This window comes from Salmo trutta, chromosome 30 (genome assembly GCF_901001165.1).
Source record: "Salmo trutta chromosome 30, fSalTru1.1, whole genome shotgun sequence".
Taxonomy (NCBI): Eukaryota; Metazoa; Chordata; class Actinopteri; order Salmoniformes; family Salmonidae; genus Salmo; species Salmo trutta.
Window position 1 is genome coordinate 14,581,184 of NC_042986.1, and position 21,727 is coordinate 14,602,910.

General features: G+C 44.6%; 2 protein-coding genes across 6 annotated transcripts; one reads left to right on the forward strand and one right to left on the reverse strand.

The window, feature by feature from the left end:
• Positions 1 to 1,132: 1,132 nt before the first annotated feature.
• On the reverse strand, positions 1,133 to 5,965 carry LOC115168056 (sodium/potassium-transporting ATPase subunit beta-1-interacting protein 3-like). Of its 5 annotated transcripts, XM_029722929.1 has the most exons (8): positions 5,766 to 5,965; positions 5,073 to 5,283; positions 4,020 to 4,157; positions 3,419 to 3,499; positions 3,047 to 3,244; positions 2,453 to 2,513; positions 1,807 to 1,876; positions 1,623 to 1,655 (listed from the first exon to the last, which is right to left on the reverse strand). In XM_029722929.1, exons 2-7 carry the CDS (start codon positions 5,124 to 5,126, stop codon positions 1,821 to 1,823), a joined length of 588 nt encoding a protein of 195 aa, XP_029578789.1. In that variant the 5' UTR covers positions 5,127 to 5,283; positions 5,766 to 5,965; the 3' UTR covers positions 1,623 to 1,655; positions 1,807 to 1,820. The 5 variants fall into 5 exon arrangements, with proteins under 5 accessions (XP_029578791.1, XP_029578789.1, XP_029578788.1 ...); XM_029722928.1 differs by lacking the exon at positions 5,766 to 5,965 and having other exon boundaries at positions 5,073 to 5,538; XM_029722932.1 differs by lacking the exons at positions 5,073 to 5,283; positions 5,766 to 5,965 and adding an exon at positions 4,267 to 4,557.
• A 21-nt stretch (positions 5,966 to 5,986) lies between these two features.
• On the forward strand, positions 5,987 to 21,366 carry LOC115168055 (translation initiation factor IF-2-like). The gene is made up of 7 exons (XM_029722927.1): positions 5,987 to 6,289; positions 16,251 to 16,479; positions 16,567 to 16,624; positions 16,749 to 16,827; positions 16,988 to 17,547; positions 18,536 to 18,673; positions 18,920 to 21,366. The coding sequence occupies exons 2-7, from the start codon at positions 16,346 to 16,348 to the stop codon at positions 19,475 to 19,477; spliced, it is 1,527 nt and encodes a 508-aa protein (XP_029578787.1). The 5' UTR covers positions 5,987 to 6,289; positions 16,251 to 16,345; the 3' UTR covers positions 19,478 to 21,366.
• Positions 21,367 to 21,727: the final 361 nt, after the last annotated feature.

The window sequence follows — 21,727 nt, forward strand, 5'->3', positions numbered from 1 at the left end:
AGTCCACGAGGAGGAGATGCACTGCAATACTTAGTGCAGCTGGTGGCCACACCAGATACGGACTGTTACTTTTAATTTTGACCCCCCCTTTGTTCAGGGACACATTATTCCATTTATGTTAGTCACATGTCTGTGGAACTTGTTCAGTTTATGTCTCAGTTGTTGAATCTTGTTATGTTCATACAAATATTTACACATGTTAAGTTTGCAGAAAATAAACGCAGTTGACAGTGAGAGGACGTTTCTTTTTTTGCTGAGTTTACTATGTATGCCAGTCTCTCTTGGCTACGAGTTGAGGAGAGACTGACTGCATAACTTTTTCTTTTTTATAAGAAACAATGTGTTGAAAAACCCAAATTGTTACACACAGCTCTGACACACACACTTATCCCACCAGACATGCCACCAGGGGTCTTTTCACAGTCCCCAAATTCAAGAAAGTGTACAGTATTATACAGACCCCTAATTGCATGGAACTTCCTTCAGCTGTGCTTTTGCCTACTCCATTGCCGGAGTAGGGCATAGTAATTCCCCTACTCCGATGCTCTGGTAGGTGTGGCGCCAGTAGTTGGTGGTGCTTGTGGAAGGGACAATGCATAAATGTTTAGTAGCCTATATGTGCACAGGACCAAGAACATTTTTGGGCTCAGTGATATTTTCTCAAAAACAAATATTTGTCCATTCTTTCCACCCAAATTGTTCACTTTCAGCAACCCTCACCTGGGGTCATACACAAACATTGCATAGGCCCACAGGACCTAAAACAACTGGTTCCCATATTGTGGACCATGGAAGTACTAAAAAGATAAGTCCAAACTCATATTGAAGTCTATAACCCAAACAGGAAAACGCGGGCACAGAAAAACCCGCGCACGCCATTGTGCACGTGTTTGGGTGGTGATTACAAAGTATTAGGCTACCACTCATATTGCTAAAATAAACAGCAAACCTGGTTTCAAAAAACAGATAAAGCAACACCTCGTGGCACAACGCCTCTCCCCTCTTTGACCTAGATAGTTGGTGTGTATGCATTGATATGTAGGCTACGTGGGCCTTTTAAAAAAATGTATGTAGTTGTCTTTGAGCTGTTCTTGTCTAATGGTGTTCTGTATTATGTCATTCTGTATTATATTTCATGTTTTGTGTGGACCCCAGGAAGAGTAGCTGCTGCTTTTGCAACAGCTAATGGGGATCCTAATAAAGTTCAAAATACCAAAATACAACAAATACCATTCCCAGTATACTGATACATGTTATGTCAGAAGTATCAGTAGTTTTCTGATTGTACCTGTACTGACCTACTGTATAGCCTGCAGGGTGCCACTCTGTTGTTTCTCCTCTCTTGCCAACTACTTATGGAATTGTCATGCCAAACAGCTTGACAATGACAATGGAGTAGACAAAAGCACAAACTGACCTGGGACCAGGCTAGTATTGACCATAACTGCACTGAACTGTTGGTGTAGGCTAGAATGCATTAAGAGTGCCGGGAGGCTGAGGAATTATGTTTTTGAGCAGTGTGGGAATGTCTTCTGTTTCAGTGACTGGAGATGTGATTTCACTCTTCCAAAGTAGGTATTTCACTCACTCGTTCCTCTTCTGCCCTCCTTGCTTGTCAGTCATTTTCAACCCACTTGCAAGCCTTTACTTATAGTCTGTAAATCAAAACATGATGGTAAAGTAACTGCACAGTCTCAGACAGAAACATACTGAATACATGTTGCAATATTAAATATGTGCACACACACACACGTGTGGGCCGAATATGTAAGATTTTGTTCCCCCTGAGAAAGTAATGGTACTTACAGCCCAATTGTACACTATAAATACAGCGGCGATGGTTTAGATGGATAATGGACCCCACCAATGAAATTAACTGAAAAAGAAAACATAATTATATGAATAAATATAAAATAATGCAACACTAATTTCATGTTTTGTTTTTTAGCTATAGACAGTTAAAACCAACTATTAAATAAAAGGGTCTAAATGATTAAAACAAGTGAAACATAAAAATAAAAAAAGGAAAGAAGAGGCCTTGACAGTAGGACAGTGATGATACCAGTATCGCAGATTTTTTTCCATGGCAAAAATGAAAACATGAAGCAGACCTAACTCTTTAGTCCTTTAAAAACCTGCTTCATGTAAAATATTGTGTGCTATAGCTTGGGAAATAAATGAATGTGACTCTGGATGACAACATAATTATGTTTGTTTCCAACTTCATGGCCTTTTTTCTAAAGAAGTTATATCCGATCCGTGTTTTGTTTCCTTGCCACTATACTAACAAGTATCAGGATACTGGTATTGTCCCGGCCCTACTTGACAGTATTACATGTGGCTGTGACCTTATGCCTTACTATCTGTTCTAGTATGTGTATTAAATTGTGTATGTGTTTTCTTTGTAAAGTGTGTTGTGACCATGTGTAAAATGCACTTTAAATTCACATACAGCTGTCCTCCTCCTCAGTGAAGGTGCTGACCATATAGCAGGCATAGACGAATCCCAAGAGCTGTAGGCACAAACACAGAGACCACCAGTTCAACGTTCAAATCAAATTTGATTTGTCACATGCGCCAAATACAACAACTTTACTGTGAAATGCTTACTTACGAGCCCTATTTTGTGTGTGTGAGCATATGTAGTGTTTGTGTGTGTGTGTGTATTAGAGTGTCAGTGTATGTATGTGTGAGTGTGTGGGCAACATGTAACATTACATTCCAATGAATACCACCACCACATGGGTACATTCAGAATTTATTTAATTGTGTGTTTGTGTGAGAGAGAGAGAGAGAGAGAGAGAGAAAGAAGGAGAGAGAGAGAGAAAGAAGGAGAGAGAGAGCGAGAGAGAGAGAGAAAGAAGGAGAGAGAGAAAGAAGGAGAGAGAGAGAGAGAGAGAGAGAGAGAGAAAGAAGGAGAGAGAGAAAGAAGGAGAGAGAGAAAGAAGGAGAGAGAGAGAGAGAGAGAGAGAGAGAGAGAGAGAGAGAGAGAGAAAGAAGGAGAGAGAGAAAGAAGGAGAGAGAGAGAGAGAGAGAGAGTACTCACAGAGATTAGGAGTTGTATGATACAATGTAGGACCTCTATGTATTGGTATTCCAGCCAGCATCCCAGAGCATAGATGAGTTTTGGGCTCTCCAGACTCTGCCATCTAGTGGCAGGAAGGTCCCTGTCGTCACAGCCTGGCCCGTTGTCTTTCCACCATGAACGGTGTGAGGATACACCCAGGGATAGCAGGTCGCTCTCCTGCCGTGACACAGCATATGGATTGTTCATGTTCATAATAGCATGTTTATGTAGTTACGGTCTGTAATTGTTTGGGAAAAGAAAGACTGATTGATCCAGTGCCAAAATAATACACAATTCAAGGCGAAGCAAATACATTAGTTGATAGCGGGTCTGAATATTAGTGACCAATACCTTGGAAAGGCCTCCCAGGTCCAAGTAGAGACAGCTCACAAAGACATTCCAGGCCACCCACAGTAATGTCCACAGCAGGTACTGAGGGATGAAAATATATTTGAGGATAATTTTAGACACATAATGTCTATCTATTTGTATGGAGGCAAACCTCTATACATGACAGAATTGTAACAGTGGCCAATGCTTTTCCACAATAGTTACACAAATGACTTTGCCTTCAACAAGTACAGTACCTTTCTTCTATGAAGAATAGGCACATGTCATGCAATTTAAACTTGCCTGTGTAATAACCATTTAATTACACAACTTCCTCTATGTTTAATATAACGTGGGATCAATATTTATATTTGCAGCACATGAACATTCTTACACCACATGTGATCCCTTAAAGCTATTATAGATTGGATTATGGATTAACAGTAATATTACCCGCGAGGACTGCTTTTATTTATCGTAGACAAAAACACAACATTATCCATTGTAGGGTAGCCTGGGGCCATTGTAGAGTAGCCTGGGGCGTTGTAGGGTAGCCTGGGGCCATTGTAGGGTAGCCTGGGGCAGATTAACACAAAAGTAGTGTGGTCTAGATGTGACTTACTAGAACAACGTAGCGTGGTCTGTACTGAATGGTGCCAAAGAGGCCGAGGGTAACCATGATTATTTGCAGGAAGTTGACCATGATGGGAGCCCACTGGTACCCAAGGAAGTCAAAAGCCTGCCTCTCCAATGCTGTCATCTGGGATGTCAGAGGGAGAAAGTAGGAGGGGCAGAAAGAGATGGTGGGTTATGAATCTCTATGACCTGAATTATGCATGAGGAAGCATCTTATCAAGTCATCCACTCACTGCTTCCAGACTCTCCAGAAATTCTCATCTAAACAGTTGGTTCTGAAGTGATGGATGGTGGTGTTAAACGGTCATCTCTCCTACAAAGCATTCACTAGACTCATTTTTTCCCATGCTGACTGCTCTCTCTGGGTTGTCAAGGTAACTGAGACACTGGGACAAAGCATGTTTCAGGGAGAGGGGCAGAGCAGGGATATGAATTCTGTCCTCTGAGTCGCCTTCTCAATCAGTCAAAAGGGGGGTAGGGTTGGAAGAAAGAGCGGGACAAAGTGGGACTAAGGTTCAGGCAAAGTGGGGGTTGGCTCCCTTTCCCCTTAGGCAACTCATGCAAGCAAGATAAACATGCATATTTTTGTATTCTAAAAGCACACAATCAATTATTTTCTTTTCAGTGTTGACCCATAGCTTGTAGTTATGGTGAGCATGAATACAAAAATCTTAATTTCAAAAAATTATGTTAGAGAGAAATAGTAATTTATGTTTGATTGATGTTTTATTTGATGTGAAATATTTATCTTATTATAATAAACTTAAATTTGGTTTTCTCAGCACACAAATATATATTCAATTTAGTTAGATATGGAAATGGAAAGACTTTGGTGTGTCGTGGGAACTCTAATTTACACGTTTATCTCAAACGCGCAAAATTTGCCTACTTCGTTTTGTCATTCCAAAAACAATTTCAACAACATCAGCCAGCAGAAGTGGCAGTAATCATCGAAGAGAAGTAAATCAAGGCTATGGTAGAGCAGGTGTGTTTTGAAAGTCTGTATAGAGATAGCATCATCGCAGAAGAATGATCTCACCACTTGGAGAGCGCAGAGGAAGATCAGCATACAACGTCCTGAACAGCACCCCATTCTCTATCTGCATAAATGGCTTCCAAATAGGCGAATCGAAACAGCAAAGCAACTTTTTATAAATTCATAGGGGCAAGTTGAATAGTCCTTCCCATATCCAAACAAGCTCTCCGGTCTGGGGGACGTGTCGTGGTTTGCAGTGGTGGAACAAAACGAGCTGAAAAGGAAAACACATAAGGCTGTTACAACGAGGGGGAGGGTAGGGGGCATAGTAATTCCCCTACTCCGATGCTCTGCTAGGTGTGGCGCTAAGGACGCTCTACGCTGCACTAGTGCACTAACTAGTGTAACACGTCAGTAGTTGGTTCCTATACTGTGGACCATGGAAGTACTAAAAAGATAAATTCAACCCATATTGAAGTCTATAACCCAAGCAGCAAAACGCGGGAACAGAAAAACCCGCACACACCATTGTGCACGTGTTTGGGTGGAGCTGAAGGACAGCGCCAGTCAATAGGCCAGGTTGGAATCGTGGTGATGGTTTGTCAGCACTATTGTCAAACGGAAGTTCTATGACTGTGACACAGTAAAACACATCATAATAATTATTTGTTTTCATCCAGTGATGTGATAACACAGCCTGATCAACCAAATTATGACCCATCGTTGGTGATTACAAAGCATCAGGCTACCACTTACCACATTATTATTACACATGTATAAGCCTACACATGGTCATCTACTTCACCTCAGACGTCCACATCCGTGTGATGGTTTAGATTGAAATGTTATTCCAATCTCCACGCACTCCATTCCCGGCACTTCTCCATCCTTCCGAGAGATGACGCTAGAAGCAAATCACAAATTAATAATTGGGGTTCTCCAGTTCCCCCTGTCACATGGCTCTACCACGGAGCTGAGGACTAGTGTAGAGATGGAGGGTGCTTGAGAAACTGTGGAGGAACATCTGAGGGTTCGATACAACACAGGGGATACAGAGGAAAATAGTTAATCTGTCTGCTGGCTTTGCTTTTCGCGGAGGTGTCCAAAAATGCCGTATGCAATGCTGCATTAGGGTCATGTTTTCTCACACAAGAGGCTCCAGTTGTCGCTGTAATTGATTATGCTAGCGGGGAGTGGATGGTCTGAGTGGACGCAGAAATTGAAGGAACAGACCAAAGTGGACGCTGCGCGCCGTCGCGCCTCCGGAATCTCTGAGCTGAGTGAGTATGAGATCAGCTCCTGGCGCAATGCTCTGCCTAGAGCATGTGGGGTTTTCATATACCCCCATAATTGTATTATAGATTTTCTGCTGACATAAATTTGATTAGCTTATTAATATTTTTCAATTTGATAATTGATTGGTAAGCTAAATGCATTTCTCCTCGCGATTTTTTTCCTTTGTGTTCACAGGCTCCGTTACCTTTATTTCCAATGGGTCATGCATTTAATAGAGCAGACACGTGTGCAACAGCCACAATGTCACTTCATTGCCTGGCTTTTGTGATTAGACGTCTGATTAACCGATTCGTCAGAGAACCTTAATGGAATTGCATGCGGGCATTATGGAAACGTTATGTATAGGCTAGACTACGTTTACATCGCATGCTTAGTATTCGAGAGGCTTCTTTGAATAATACAGATAATTCATATTAGACCAATATTTGTGTTTGATAAGAGATCACCAAGCTTGGTCAGTGAATGAGAACACGCACACATGACAATCACTACATCGATTCTCATGTGTGCGTGTGTCTCTGAACCTTTTTGGTGATTCTCTCAAATGCCTTGGCACTGCCAAATTCACCTCGCGTGTTCACACCCAGTCTTCTCTGTCATGGCTAGAGTCATGTTGTGCCAGCCATGCCTGCTCCGTGTTTGGTCTTTAACCTGTTGTCTCCGGAATCACTGCAGTTTGAGCTGTCGGGGTTTTCGATGAGATGTTAAAACCCATTCAACCTATGAGAGAGTCGCGGTGTGCAGCGCAGGCAAGGGCGCAAATCATTAGGCTCACATAGCAGGCTACTCTACTGATGCGTAATGAAGAGGTTGAATAGGAAGCATTGTGTGTAGCCTACTTGTGGAGAAGACGAAATACATTTGAGTTTGCTACAGGATAAAATGTATCAAAGGAGAAGGTGGTTTGGGATTTGCTTTTGTCAGCAGCAAAGGGTGCAGACAAATGAATCTCAGTTGGAGCTCAGAGCCAGGGAGAGAAGAAGCACAGGGCCAGTGTATGAACCAGCTCCCTGTAGTAGCCTAAGCCTTTATAGATCTATTTAGCATTCAGTGCACACTTAAATGCATGGATGAATACATGCAACTGAGAATCATCTCACAGACAATATTCTCCCTCACTCAAGGCTAAAATGGTTAATGTTATTGCAAGCAAGCATCTGACCTCATTCACATCATCATCATGTCTCTTTTACCCTCTTTCTCTCTCTCTCTCCCTCTCTCTCTCGCTCTCTCTCTCCCTTTCTCTCCCTCGCCCTCTCTTTCTCCCTCTCTCTCCCTCTCTCCCTTTCTCTCCCTCTCTCTCTCTCTCTCTCTCTCTCTCTCTCTCTCTCTCCCTTTCTCTCCCTTTCTCTCCCTCTCTGTCTCTGTCTCTCTCTCCCTTTCTCTCCCTTTCTCTCCCTTTCTCTCCCTCTCTCTCTCTCTCTCTCTCTCTCCCTCGCTCTCTCTCTCTCCCTTTCTCTCCCTCTCTTTCTCCCTCTCTCTCTCCATTTCTCTCCCTTTCTCTCCCTCTCTGTCTCTGTCTCTCTCTCCCTTTCTCTCCCTTTCTCTCCCTCTCTGTCTCTCTCTCTCTCTCTCTCTCGCACACACACGCACGCACTCGCGCAAACACACACACACAGATTGAATTGTGGCTCAATGTGCTCATGGTGTCTGTCTGTGTGTGTCTGTCTGTCTGTCTGTGTGTGGCTGGAATGACTCACAGATAAAAGGTGGGGCTGCTCTCCACATCATCTCCCAATTGATTGATCAGGACTTAAGTGCTATGCTTGCTGTGGCCAGGGTGAGTTCAGGACATAGAGAGAATAGAGACAATGTATCTGTTTGCATATGAGTGTGTGTGTTTGTGTGTGTGTGTGTGTGTGTGTGTGTGTGTGTGTGTGTGTGTGTGTGTGTGTGTGTGTGTGTGTGTGTGTGTGTGTGTGTGTGTGTGTGTGTGTGTCAGGGTTGTGCTCAATTCAGAATGGTGCAATTGACTCCCAATCAACTCATGAGTTGAAATTCAAATTGAATTGGCCACACCCCACAGGATGTAGAATTTGAATTTCAGCTTGAGTGACATGATGTAGAATTCAATTCAGTGCAATTCAAAGAAATTCCACTCAGCCATAGAACATGAGAGTTTCATTGAATCTGACAGGTCACATTTCCAGATACCAAAGAATATATAACTTTTCTCTAGAAACAATGTTCGTATACTCTTTTAAATATAGCGCTTACAATAGCCAATTATATTTCCAACAACCATTTCATTTATTTGGCTTCTTTTTGAAGACCTCAGGGTCAACTTGAGGGTTTAACTAATGCTTTCTGTGAAATGTAGTATTTATTTCTGCCATATTGAACAAAATTTAAAGGCCCACACCAGTAGAAATCTACTTTTTCGAGATGAGAAACCAAGGCCAAATATTACCCATGATGTTGCACAATGATTTAAGTCAATAAGTCATCGTTTTAGTCAAAGTATGATATATTTTGGCTTGAATTGACAAATCCGAACTGCCCACTTCGTTCAAATCCGTGTGAATGTGTTGTCTTTTCCCAAGCCATACAAATGATTTTTAGCCTACGTTTCGTTTCAGTTGCTGTTTTTTTTTTAATGTTACCACCCACCAGCATGGCATTGTTTATTAATTACAAACAGCTGCAAAGTTTTTCCTCTTCGTGACTGAGATGACAGCCTTATGTCCACTTGGCCGCCTGAGCCATGGAGCAAATTAAAATAAGGGGCACAAACGTATGTTTTTGCACCTCCACTTTTTAGTTGTTGTTTTTTTACCAGAAAATTATCATATCCATTGGATAATTTGTACATTTTCACTTATTTTTGAGTTAGTCTGTATTTTTTAAAATTTGAATATATGACCATTTTATAAATGGTCAAATATATAATTGCGTGATATGATAGCATTTTGAAAACCCGCTCCCACGGTCGCCCCCAAGATGAATGGTTTTTACCACTAAAGTTTTGCTTAACTACAAGTCAAAGATCGGCCAGTGGTTTCCATCTGTGGCAAAGTTTTCCCTAAATTAGTGCTTATGACAAATCCAGTGCTAGAAGCCATAGTCAGCTGGCAAATCCTTTGAATGCGGTGTAGTTAAAAAAAAACACACAGCAACAACAGATAATATTAGCTAGCTAGATAAAGTTAGCATGCTAGCTAGCTACACTGACGGCTGACAGTGCCCTCGTTTTTGATCAACACGTGGAAATTCCGTTTACCTCCCCCGGAACGCTTTAATGGGGAGCCCAGCACCTGTCGGGCGTTTCTAGCTCAGTGTGCCCTCATTTTCGAGCTTCAGCTCTCCTCCTTCCCCTCAGATCACTCCAAGATAGCCTACCTCATTACGCTGCTGTCCGGTAGGGCTCTCACCTGGGCTACCATGGCCGTATGGGAACAACAGCCAGCCATGTGTGTGAGTCTGGAGGGGTTCGTGGGAGAGGTGAGGAAGGTTTTTGATGCCCCGAGAGAAACTGCCCGGAAGCTAATCCAGCTTCGGGCAGGACGCCCACAGTGTGGTCGACTATGCGGTGGATTTCCGCAAGCTTGCAGCTCGGGAGTTACCCACAGATCTTGATTCCCTCATCGCTTTGACCATCCGCATCGATGGGCGATTACGGGAATGCCGGATGGAGAGGAAATTCAATTTCGCTCACACGTCTAGGAATTCCACCTCGCCTCCAAGTCATCCCGGAAGTCCCCGACGGTCCCGTTGCTGAGAGCACCCGAGGTTTCCTCCCTCAAGAGTTGCCGAAGATGGCAGAGGCACTGTTTCCCGAGCCTATGCAACTAGGTAGAGCTGAGCTGTTATCAGTGGAACGGCAATACAGGATCAACACAAAGAGCTGTCTGTATTGTCGGACTTTTGGTCATTTTGTGTCCTCTTGTCCATTAAAAGACCAGGCTCACCGGTAGGAGCGAGTACTCTGGTGGACCATATGGAGAACTTTTCTGCTTCCCTTAGTCGCACCCCTTTTCATGCCATTCTGCTGTGGGGAAACCAGTCCAAATCTCTCCGGGTCCTCATTGACTCTGGGGCCGATGAGAGCTTTTTGGAAGCCACACTGGCTTCCGAGCTGAACATCCCCACTCAGCCCCTCTCCATTCCCATGGATGGAAGAGCGCTAGACGGCACTCTATAGGTCGGGTCACCCATAACACCACTGCTCATCAAGTCTCCCCAGATTGCCGTGGTTTTGGGATTCTTCTAGCTCCAGCGACACAATCCCCTCATCAACTGGTCTACGGGTGCTATCATGGGCTGGAGTCCGTTCTGCCACGCCCATTGTCTGAAGTCGGCGCAACCTAGCCTGGGACGTCTTCCTGGGGGCTCAGAAGCTGCTCCAGACCTCTCCGCCATTCCCGCGGAGTACCAGAACCTCCGGGAGGTATTCAGCAAGTCCCGGGCTACTTCCCTTCCGCCGCACCGTCCCTATGACTGCAGGTTTGACCTTCTCCCTAGCACCAGCCGCCCGTGGAAGTCTGTACTCTCTGTCGGGACCAGAGACCAAGGCTATGGAGACCTACATTGGGGACTCCCTAGCTGCAAGATTTTCCGTCCTTCTTCCTCTCCCACTGGCACAGGGTTCTTCTTCGTGGAGAAAAAGGACAAGACCTTGTGCCCGTGCATTGACTACCGGGGACTCAATGCCATTACTGTGAAGAACCGTTATCCGCTACCACTTATTTCCTCTGCCTTCGAGCCACTCCAGGGGGGCACTGTTTTCTCCAAGCCGGATCTACGAAATGCCTACCACCTGGTGTGGATACGAGAGGGGGACGAGTGGAAGACCGCCTTCAACATGGCCAGCGGCCACTACGAATATCTGGTCATGCCCTTTGGCCACACCAACGCCCCTGCTGTGTTCCAGGCTCTGGTGAATGATGTTCTCCGTGACATGTTGAACCGGTTCGTCTTCGTCTACATTGATGACATCCTCGTCTTCTCCCACTCCCCCCAAGAACACGTGCTCCACATCAGACAGGTTCTCCAGCACCTTCTGGAGAACCAGCTGTTTGTTAAGGTGGAAAGTGCAAGTTCTATCGCTCCACCATTCCCTTTCTGGGCTACATCATCTCTGCTCCCAGGAAGGTGTAAGCGGGGGTGGATTGGCCCAGCCTACATCCAGGGTGCAGCTACAATGCTTCCTGAGGTTTGCCCATTTTTACACCGCTTTATCCGGGGTTACAGCACCCTGGCCTCCCCCTGTCTGCACTCACCTCTACCAAGGTTCCGTTCACGGGGTCCTCTGTTGCTGACCGGGCGTCCTGGGACCTCAAACACCGCTTCACCACTGTTCCTATCTTGGTTCATCCTGACCCTTCCCGTCAGTTCGTAGTGAAGGCCGATGCTTCGGATGTCAGAGTGGGGGCTGTCCTGTCCCAACGTTCTGCCCTGGACCTTAAGCTGCATCCCTGTGCCTTCTTCTCCCACCGCCTCAACGCCACGTAGAGGAACTACGATGTGGGGAATTGGGAGCTTCTTGCTGTGAAAATGGCGTTGGAGGAATGGAGGCATTGGCTAGAAAGGGCGGAACATCCGTTCATTGTGTGGACCGACAACAAAAACATGGAGTATCTCCACACCGCCAAGCGCCTCACCTCCAGGTAGGCGAGATGGGCCCTGCTGTTTACCCGGTTCAACTTTTCCCTCTCCTACCGGCCGGGGTCCAAGAACGTCAAGCCGAATGCCATGTCTCGCCACTATAACTCCACAGTTACCACCCCGGAGCCCGAGACCATCCTTCCCACCTCGTGCCTGGCGACGGCACTCAGCTAGGGTGTAGGGAAACAATTGGGGGGTCTCAGATAACCGGTTGTTTGTGCCTGACACAGTCCGATCCGCGGTCCTGGAGTGGGCCCATTCCTCCAGGCTTGCCTGCCACCCGGGCTCCCGTCGGACAACGCTTTTGGTGGCTTACTATGGTTCCGGATGTTGCCTTGTTTGTCGCCGCCTGCACGGTCTGTGCACAGAACAAGACTCCTCGGCAAGCTCTGGCTGGTCTGCTTCAACCACTGCCTGTCCCTCACCGTCCCTGGTCCCATATATCCCTGGATTTCGTCATGGGTCTCCCCCCGTCTGAGGGCAACACTGCCATCCTGGCTGTGGTCGACCGGTTTTCCAATGCCGCCCACTTCATTCCTCTCCCCAAACTACCCTCGGCCAAGGAGACGGCCCACCTTATGGTGCTGCACGTCTTCCGGATCCACGGATTCCCAGATGACATGGTTTCCGACCGGGGTGCTCAGTTCTCGTGCAGGTTCTGGAAGGCGTTCTGTACGCTCATTGAGTTGTCAGCCAGCCTTTACCCTTTTTTACGATTTCCAACCCAGTACCCTTTCCAGACTATACAAATTAAATACACATGCAGATCCCTTCTCCACAAAACAGATGTGCATACAGATACAGGCTTAAAGACATAATGTAGGCATAAAGAGGTGCATCAACATGCTCTAAAACTTGTATCTATGGCCTCTCAAGGACCCACACCACATGTCCTGTTCTTAGCTCCCTTATACCCTGACATGACCAGCCTCCTGTCACCCCAGTAACACACAGACAGGTAGGGCAACACAAGGGTTAGAAGAAGAATGAACATTTACAGTTTGAGGTTTAAGCGCATAGTAGAGTGCCATAGGATGAGGGGGTTTTCTCTGTGGCTGGGGAGAGGGGCTTTGTTTAGCAGAGGAGCCTCTGGTGGAGGGCCATTTGACTGCTTTGCTCTGCTCGGAGCGCAACATCCAATTGGTTGGCTTAGAGAAAGCTGCTCCAGGGCCAGAGATTACACTGCAGTGCTGAGGCGTCACTCTGACTATGAGCCAAGGGGTAAGGCAGGGGATAGAGAGAGAGAGAGAGAGAGTAGAGTAGAATATGTTGGGAGGAGGAGGAGGAGGTGGACCGACAGAGACAACAAGGCAGCAGCTCTGGGAACCTGGCTCTGGAAATGTGACAGTCTCCTCTCATCATCAGCTTTTCAGCTTCCTCAAACACCTGTCACGGAACTCCCACGCACACACTGATGTGCCTGCCTCTCTCTTCCTTCCTCACCCTCCTTTCAGCCTTACTCTGCTCCACTTCCTCTTGCCTTACCCTTGCTCAAAACATCTGTGTTCTGTTCTCAAGGTGATTTAGATACACTGTCAGATTTATGAATGAATAGAATATGTCTTTCTGGATCCATTTGGGTATTTCAGAATATTCAGGATATTCTTGTGAGCGTGTTACAAAATATATATTCTGGGTCAACTCTGGGGAGGGAGTTGGAAAGCAGTTAAAGACATTTGAATTTTTTAAATTATGTAAAGTTAAAGGTTTGTTCACCTCTCCTGTTTATACTTCCCCTGTATTTAACACTTTTATGACATGCTTTACACACAGTATATAATATATAGGTATGTCGGTTAAGTTGTAAGGTAATACAGAGGTGTTATTAAGCATGTTTCCTGCTTCAATGTATTGTACAGTCATTGCCAAAAGATCTGTACAGGTATGTAGTGGTTGGCTTTCTACTGTAGCGAAATGTAATTTATTAATCAATTCTATTCATATTTATCAAGCAGGGACTAATTTTGCGAGCCAAGAAAGAGCACAGTTTGTGTTTGTGCCCTGTTGAGAGCACTCTGCATCATACTTACGAGAACAGCTGAAGGCCGTTTGGATGAAACCATATTTTTGGAAGAATCAGAACTTTCTCTCCCATATAATTTACAATGTAAACATGTGCCCTACTAACACTGTACAGACCACCACCACAACCCACTGCAATGGTAAGGCTAAGGCTAATTTATCTGAGCTGCTTCAGCCATTTTGGATCACCACACTAGTATGCTAATGAGCTACAATACTAACCATGTAAGTGCATACCAAATTGGCACATTGGTCCCATAGCCACTGAATTGATCTGACCATAGACACTCTTTTGGCTAAAACCAAAAAATAATGTGTGTGCATTCCACCAATTATTTACTCCCAATCCCAAGGAGGACATAAGATAAATGCTTTAAAGATATCAACACTTGGCAGAAACATGCATATCTGTTGGTGTTGAAATTCCCTGTGTGGAATTTCCATATGTTGCAAATCAGTGCTACATTATTCACAACCTCATCTATTTCTATAGAATGGATGATGCAGGCACAAAGACTCACAGCCCAAAACTCCCCCCACCTGCCCAGAACCCCCTAAACACACCCCAAACCATTTTTGCTATACCGGAACAGGATTCAGTGCAGAGCTCTCTGTTTCAGTGTGTAGGAGCCAATTGACTATTATGTCTAACTGAAGAAATGGTTGAGCGATAGGGATGTCAGACAGTCATGGGAGATAAGGGTTTGTTTTTGTGTGCGAGAGATAAAAATATAGGAGGAACCTAATAGGAGTTAATTGAAGAGGGGAAAAGCACCTGTGAAACTGGACATACATCACAGTACCTCCTAATTACCTAGCAGCTGGTCTGAACTAGTGTTTGGGAGGAGGTGGGGGTAGTAGCGCAGAAAACAATGTTCTACTGTTAACAAGGACATAAAGAACACATTATACTGTACCTCAGCATGCTGTGTGACCTGAGGATTTGAAATGTCAAATGTTTTTCATGCCAGGTCCATAGTTAGCATAAATATATTCAGAAGCACAGATGTCCAACCATAGCCACATGCAGAGAGAAAGTTAAGCTATATAACTCTTTCCTTCTGTACTAATTGAGACCATCCCGACTCAACTTCAACTGTTAGTCAACAAGAGGCTATGATAAACTCTGGAGAAGTCATAAAGTTGAAGGTATAGAGACTTTAGACTATAGATCAGAGTGAAGTGAGTCATATGAATCGTAATGTATAAAGACTGTTACAGTATATTCACCAACGAATATATCTGGGAGAAGAGATTTGGGAACCTGTTTCAAAATAGGCTAGCACCTTGGGGGTTGCTGGTTCAAAATACTTGGTGGGGAATATGTTTTCTTCTGTAATCATGTAGTTCAATAAGTATGCGACTGATTAGTCAGCCAGGACAGTTATATCAGAAACATATTTGCTGTCGCTTGGAGATTTGGAGGGCATCATGAAATAATCCTGATAAGGACTTTTCCTCTTTGTTTCAATCAAACCGTCCACCTTAAACTTCTCTTTCACTGAGAGAGGAAAAAGCTTGGAGGACAATATAATCAAAGAAAATATGGTTTCCTCTGTTCTCTCTCTTCTCTTTGGTTTTGGAATAAGATAATGATGTGTGCCTCTCTCTGTTCCGGTGTCTGTGTAACAGTATTTTTAGCTTCCATGTGACTCATTGACCCTGTTAATATTTACACTGTTGTACAGGATTGATTCAAACATGGGGCAAATCATGATAGTTACAGGGGTGAATTACATTACACTTAAACACATATATCAGCATATCTTCAACTGGTTTCTCTCAGGGATTATTGGTACAGCGTATGTGTGTGTAGAGGAAAGGTCCTGGTGAGGGTGGTCCCTGAAGACTAAAGATTAAGTGTAGTTTCAAAGATAAAGTCCAGCACACATATGAATCTGGATATTAATTCCACTGATGTTGATTGTAGTACTATGGGCTCTTTGGACACAACAGGTTAGGTACCTGACGTTTGTGGATATGTCAGAAATGCCCCAAATCCTTAACGAGCCAAGGAAGATAAAGATGCCACAGGGTAAATGACAGTCAGTGGAGAGGAAAAGAGGACAAAGAAAAGGAGGTCAGAAATGCTGTGGTTGGTATTTTGGTTATTCCTATGTCTTTCTTTTGTTGGTCGTTGGAGCAATGGAACAAATGGAGCAATTCAAGCAACTGTTTTTCATGATATGTTCTCCTTTTATTTGAATTACATGTTTGCCCAAGTTCCCCATTCCCCGTACAATTCCGGGGGCTTAAATAAGAGCAGCTGATCTGTATGACAAACACACAATTATTTCCTCTCCTTCTCCATCTCTGCAGATCCCAGGGAGGTCGTGGTGCCTACGTGTGCGGTGTGCATGTGTGTGGTGAGTGTGTGTGTGTGGTTGTGAGAGAGCGAGCGCCAGCGCTCCCACATGGCCTCCATGCAGGACGGGCTGAACTTCACGTCTCCTTCCTACGGCAAAGTCCTGCTGCTGGGTGCTATCGCTGCTGCCTCAGCCTTCGTCGTCACCATCCTCATCGTGGTGCTCTGTGTGGGCTGCCAGAGGTGAGACGAGTTAATGACTATGACCATGTGCACGCGCACACAGCTATTTGCGTCTTTATAGTACATGAAATGTTGTGTTTATTACAGGAAGGGAAAGACACATAATGTCTCCAGTGAAGGTGGGAAACACAGGCTGATGGACATGGTGAGCAGAGAATCCCTCATATTACCACATTTACCTCAGCTGTGAGCATCCTTTTAGGTAAAGCATGGATACATTATGCATTCAAGCGATTGAGAAAAACTATAATTTGTTTGTGTGTTTTCAGAGTATACTCAAGCAGTCAAGGCTGCGTTCCATCAGCAAGTCCGACGGTGAGATGAACAAGCTAAACTGCAATGGCAAGAGTGAGTAGAACTCTTAGGTATAAGACTATCACAAATGTTGAGCTCCATTTCGAGAAATCTTCACTACATAACAAACAATGATATTTACACCTTTTACAAAGCCTTATTTTATTTAGGTGTGAAAGAATGCTAACCTTTCTGGTTTCCATGTGTCCTGCAGAGTCATCCAAAAAGAACCGTCCGGCCAGCATGGATCTCCTGCTGCTGCCCAGCCGCCGGTCCAACTCTGACCTGCGCTCCGGGGGACGGACGCTACCCCAGGTACCCTCTGGTACGGGAGAGGAGCACACCTACTCTGAGGTAGGTCAACGCTCCTCCCCGAAGCGTGGCCCTGATAACAACCTCTACGCCATAGTGGGCAGGGCCGGAGAGACAGACACCCCAGCCCCTCCGGCCGTCCCAGCCAACACCCCTGCCCCCCCTGACCCAGACGGGGATGGGTTGAATGAACCGCTCCCCGAGCCAGATCCCATCCCCCAGGCTATGGCTCCTCCACACCCCCCGGAGACTACTGCAGAGTACGCCTGCGTCCGGAAGCTCCTGAAGGTGGACAAGGCTGTCCCCCAAAAGAGAGATAGTGGGACGGATATGGGGGAGGCACCGGTGCCGCCTCCCCGCCACGCCCCACCTTCACATCCTGCCCCGCTTCCGCCACACCCTCACAGCGTGAAGATGCCCCGGAAAAACGCGGAGGCCTTCAACCTGCCCACCTTCCCCAAGGTTGGTAGAGAAAAGTCTGATAATACAGAATTATACAGATACAGATTTCTGTTCGTTAGGGAAGTCTGAAAGTCAGACCTTGACGAAGGCCATGTGTGCAGAAATGGTGATTAATTTCACTGCATTTTCCTGCCTGTTTATACATGTCTCTTTATGTACTTGCAGTTCACTACATGTATTACTCACAGACTGTGTGTGTGTGTGTATGTTTGTGTGTTTTGTATAAGATTATGTTTTGTACTTAGCATTCTTCACAGCGCTGCTCTCTCGGGCTCAATGCCATATAGATGACGCAATGCATTGAAACACAGATCATTATCCCTGCAGAAAGACAATGGTGCTGCTTGACTGTTCTGTCATTCAAACAGCAAGCTGCACCTTTCAGTTAAAATCCACAAGATGTGGTACTTTAAGTCAAGACTCTAATCCTAGTTTTAATATACATAATGTATTCTTGATTTGGTTAGTATCCCCTGTGCTCCAGTAATGTAGAGCTGTACAGCTTGCATGAATCAACTGTAATGGTCTAGAATCTAGATACTTCCTACATTTATGCCTGCAAGGCTGTTTGAGGTGTTATGAATGAGCATGCATCTTCTTTAGGATCTGTCATGGATGCTGGGTCCCTAGGCAGCCCCTAGAGAGCATTGAATCTTAGTCAATTTCTTCTGATGCCTCTGCAGCTCAAGTAATTCTGTTGAGAGCTAAACATTTCACTGTAATGTTTAGAGTGCAAATGTAATGCATTTATATGTATGTTTGCACACATTTTCTCTCTCATGCCCCATTTTAAGGAATGACTTGTATGGTCCTTAGCAGAGGAGAGTAAAGGCATTTTAAACAATAAGCCTGTAACTGAACTTTTCATTACACTCTCCCAAGTATTATACGAAAGCACTATGTTTTGTTTGTTTTATTGCTGTGTTTCATCTCAATCATATGTGATGTGTTGACAACCCATTCTTCCCGTTCTCTGATTGGCTGGCAGGAGGCAGTGTTCATGGGTAATGGAGAGCAGTACATATGGAAGCCTCCAGAGGATGATGACATCATCATGCTCCAAAACAAACCCTTAGGCCCTCTGAGTCCTCACAGTGGAGAGAACATACAGCCATCTACTGCTATGGTGAGTATCAGTGGAGGTTGGTGGGTGGAAAGTATAGGAGGACGGGTTCATTGTAATGGCTGGAATGGAATTAATGGAACAGAGTCAAATGTGGGTTCCATTCCAGCCATTACAATGAGCCCGTCGTCCTATAGCTTCTCCCAACAGCCTCCTCTGGTGAGTATGTATGTCATTACAAAGTATGTGTTCATTGTGTTTATCAGACTGATTAGCACTGAGGGTTGTCCAATGCTGTGTGGTTTCCAGGCTTCAGAGATGTACTCCAAACCAGTCAAGAAGAAGAGAACTGTTCCTGGGTCTCCACCAGCAAACATTGGCTTCCGTACCTTGGGGCGCGGTGACCGGGATCGGGACAGAGACGGAGGGTTCAGTGTGGTGGTCAAGCCCCAGAACTGGGCCCCGCAGGAAGGGAAGCCTGTCGGAGGAGCCTCTGCAACTCTGGAGGACCACTGTTACGAGTCCATCGGGACGGGGGAGGAATGCAACCCTGCCTATGAGCCTATGGAAGGTGGTGGTGGTTGGAAGCGAGTTGGAGGAACCGAACGGCCTCCCAACACCTGCGCCACCCTCAGGCCCAGGAGGAAGAAGTCCCAGCAGCCCTTGCAGCAGCAGCAGCCTCCCCCGCCACCACCCACACAGCAGACCCCCAAGTTACAGCACCTTCCAGCCAAAGCCCTGCTGCTGCCCGGGGAGAACCTGTACGAGAGTATAGGGGACATGAAGCAGGGCGGAACTGCCACTTCCAGCACCACCACCATCTTCACCTTCAATGACGGCATGGAGATGTATGTCACTGGGCTCTAAGGCTGCTCCCTCTGTGACCTGTGACCTCTCACCTCCTTCCTAGCATTTAAAAAGAAGATCACGGTCGAGGAGAGCTGTTTGAGCCCCTCTCATGCTCACTCACATGTTTACATTACAGTCATAACTTCCTGCCTTTCAGAGCCTAGGGCAACAGTGTTGGTCAGTGGTCAACGACCTGGGCTGAAGAAAAAGCCCTTGGCTGGGTCAAACCCCTACCTTGAATCCAAAGGTAGTGATGAGAAATGAGCACAAAACTATTACAGAAAAACCTGTAGGATGGCAGCACTATTTGAACAATGTGCAGAGCACAATTAGAGGGAACATTTGGAAAATTCTTCCCAATTTTTGCAGGTCTAACCATTGAAATATAATTCATTTCTATGGTTAAAACAGTGTTATTGTACTGGCAATCCTGGAGCCCTAGTTTAGGAACGAGCACAACTTTCAGTTTACTCCCTATGTAGCACTTAGTCTGTGTACGGCAGACCTTTCCCCCAAGTTGGTCAAGGTGTGATTCAGGAAGGAATTAAAATTATTAAAAGTAAAGAAATTAAATATTAATCAAAAGACTTGAAAGCTCAGGGACCAAGAGTCAAATTATGAGAGAATAATTAACTAAATTGCACACATTGTTGTTTTCTTCCCCCCAAAAGACAAATAATTTTGACCATATTCTCAGATGATAGCAGATATTTTTCCCTTTTCATTTGTTACATATCACATGTCACATGACAACTGTCTCCAATGCCATCTGTAAATGAAGTGTTTTATTTTGTCGATCTTTTTCTTGCACTTTGCCTGCTTAATGTTGCATGCTAAAAAAAACTCAAATCAAGCACTGTCATGTGGTACCTAAGAACGGTTTCTTTTTTGATAATGTTGTTGATTGTTTAGTTATTATGTTGCCTTGTTTCTCTTAGAGAGCAAAATGTCATTCTGATTCAGGATAGCTTTGGTCACTGGGAATCTCTGGTAATTGTTACTGTCAAGTTGGTCACTGCCTTCATCTTCACCACAGAGAGGATAGGATACTACTATCTGAACTACAGGGGCCATATCTAGTCAAGGGGGCATGCTGGTGGAGTCTACACAAACTGAATAGCTCCGTCCTCACTCTCAAAACTGTGGATCAGCCAAGATACTGCTTCTGCCTCACAATCCTGATCACTGATGATAGTCATTTCACCATCCTCAACTCTGAACACATGGTGGAACTGACATCCACCAACAAACCATCAACAAACCCTCTATAGCTGTGTCTCATCACACCACTGGTGAACATTCTGATCTCCTCTCGATTCCCAGTGACATCTTAAATATACAGAAAAAAGACAACAGTGCAATAAATGCCAACGATCCAACACAGATATTGGGAAAGGAGCGTATAAAAAGTAGAACCCAAAACGTCAGCTCAACCTGGATACTAAAGAAGAAAACTTCATTTGACCAAATATACCAGCACACAATGTGGTTATTATTATTATGTATGTTGACGCAATGTGCGCGTGTGTATGTTACGAAAAGAGAAATAATAATAAATATATAATTGGTGTCAAGAAATCTATCTTTTACTATTTATGTTTGGTTGTGTTTTTGGAATGACTTCTCTGGTGGCAAATTTGCAAAGAAGTTACAATGTGAATTTTGATGTGCTTTTGTTAAATTTTTCCAAGCCACTTAAGCTATGATGTGTTCATTGAAAAGCCCAGCTAAGTTTTATGTGGCAGCTGATGTTGTGTGTTTGCTAATCAGACTACGGGGTCTTGTACTCGAAGCTTGTAATTAAGTGCTAAAAATGAAAAAAGATTGTAATGTTTTATATCAAGATTAATATTCATGAAAATGTCGGTCAAGTTTATACTTTTGTAATAAAGTGGCACTTTGAAAAATGGGTTTTCTCTAAGCTTCACTTTAAAAAAAATCTAAACATTTACATTTACATTACATTTAAGTCATTTAGCAGACGCTCTTATCCAGAGCGACTTACAACTCATATGCCTTTTATTAGATAGGATTACCTTTACCAGAAGGTAAAAATTATTTGTCCAACCATGCCAGCTAACTTCACTAAAACACAGCACAGTCGAAAGCAGCCTTTCCATTTGACCCTTTTCCATATGCACTGTTCATGATCTGATAAGCTATTATTATTATTATCATCATTATGTCTTTTATAACATCATGATCTAAGGAATTAACATGGTCCACACATACCCATACAGTTGTGAATAGGGCACGACAGCACCTCTT

Coding starts and splice junctions, on each gene's coding strand:
- LOC115168056 (XM_029722929.1), bottom strand. CDS start 5,126: ATGGGGTGCTGTTCAGGACGTTGTATGCTGATCTTCCTCTGCGCTCTC. Junction 3,245..3,418: donor ACCTGGGAGGCCTTTCCAAG/GTATTGGTCACT, acceptor GTGTCACGGCAG/GAGAGCGACCTGCTATCCCT. Junction 2,514..3,046: donor TCATACAACTCCTAATCTCT/GTGAGTACTCTC, acceptor TTGTGCCTACAG/CTCTTGGGATTCGTCTATGC.
- LOC115168055 (XM_029722927.1), top strand. CDS start 16,346: ATGGCCTCCATGCAGGACGGGCTGAACTTCACGTCTCCTTCCTACGGC. Junction 16,480..16,566: donor CTCTGTGTGGGCTGCCAGAG/GTGAGACGAGTT, acceptor TGTTTATTACAG/GAAGGGAAAGACACATAATG. Junction 18,674..18,919: donor TACAGCCATCTACTGCTATG/GTGAGTATCAGT, acceptor TGTGGTTTCCAG/GCTTCAGAGATGTACTCCAA.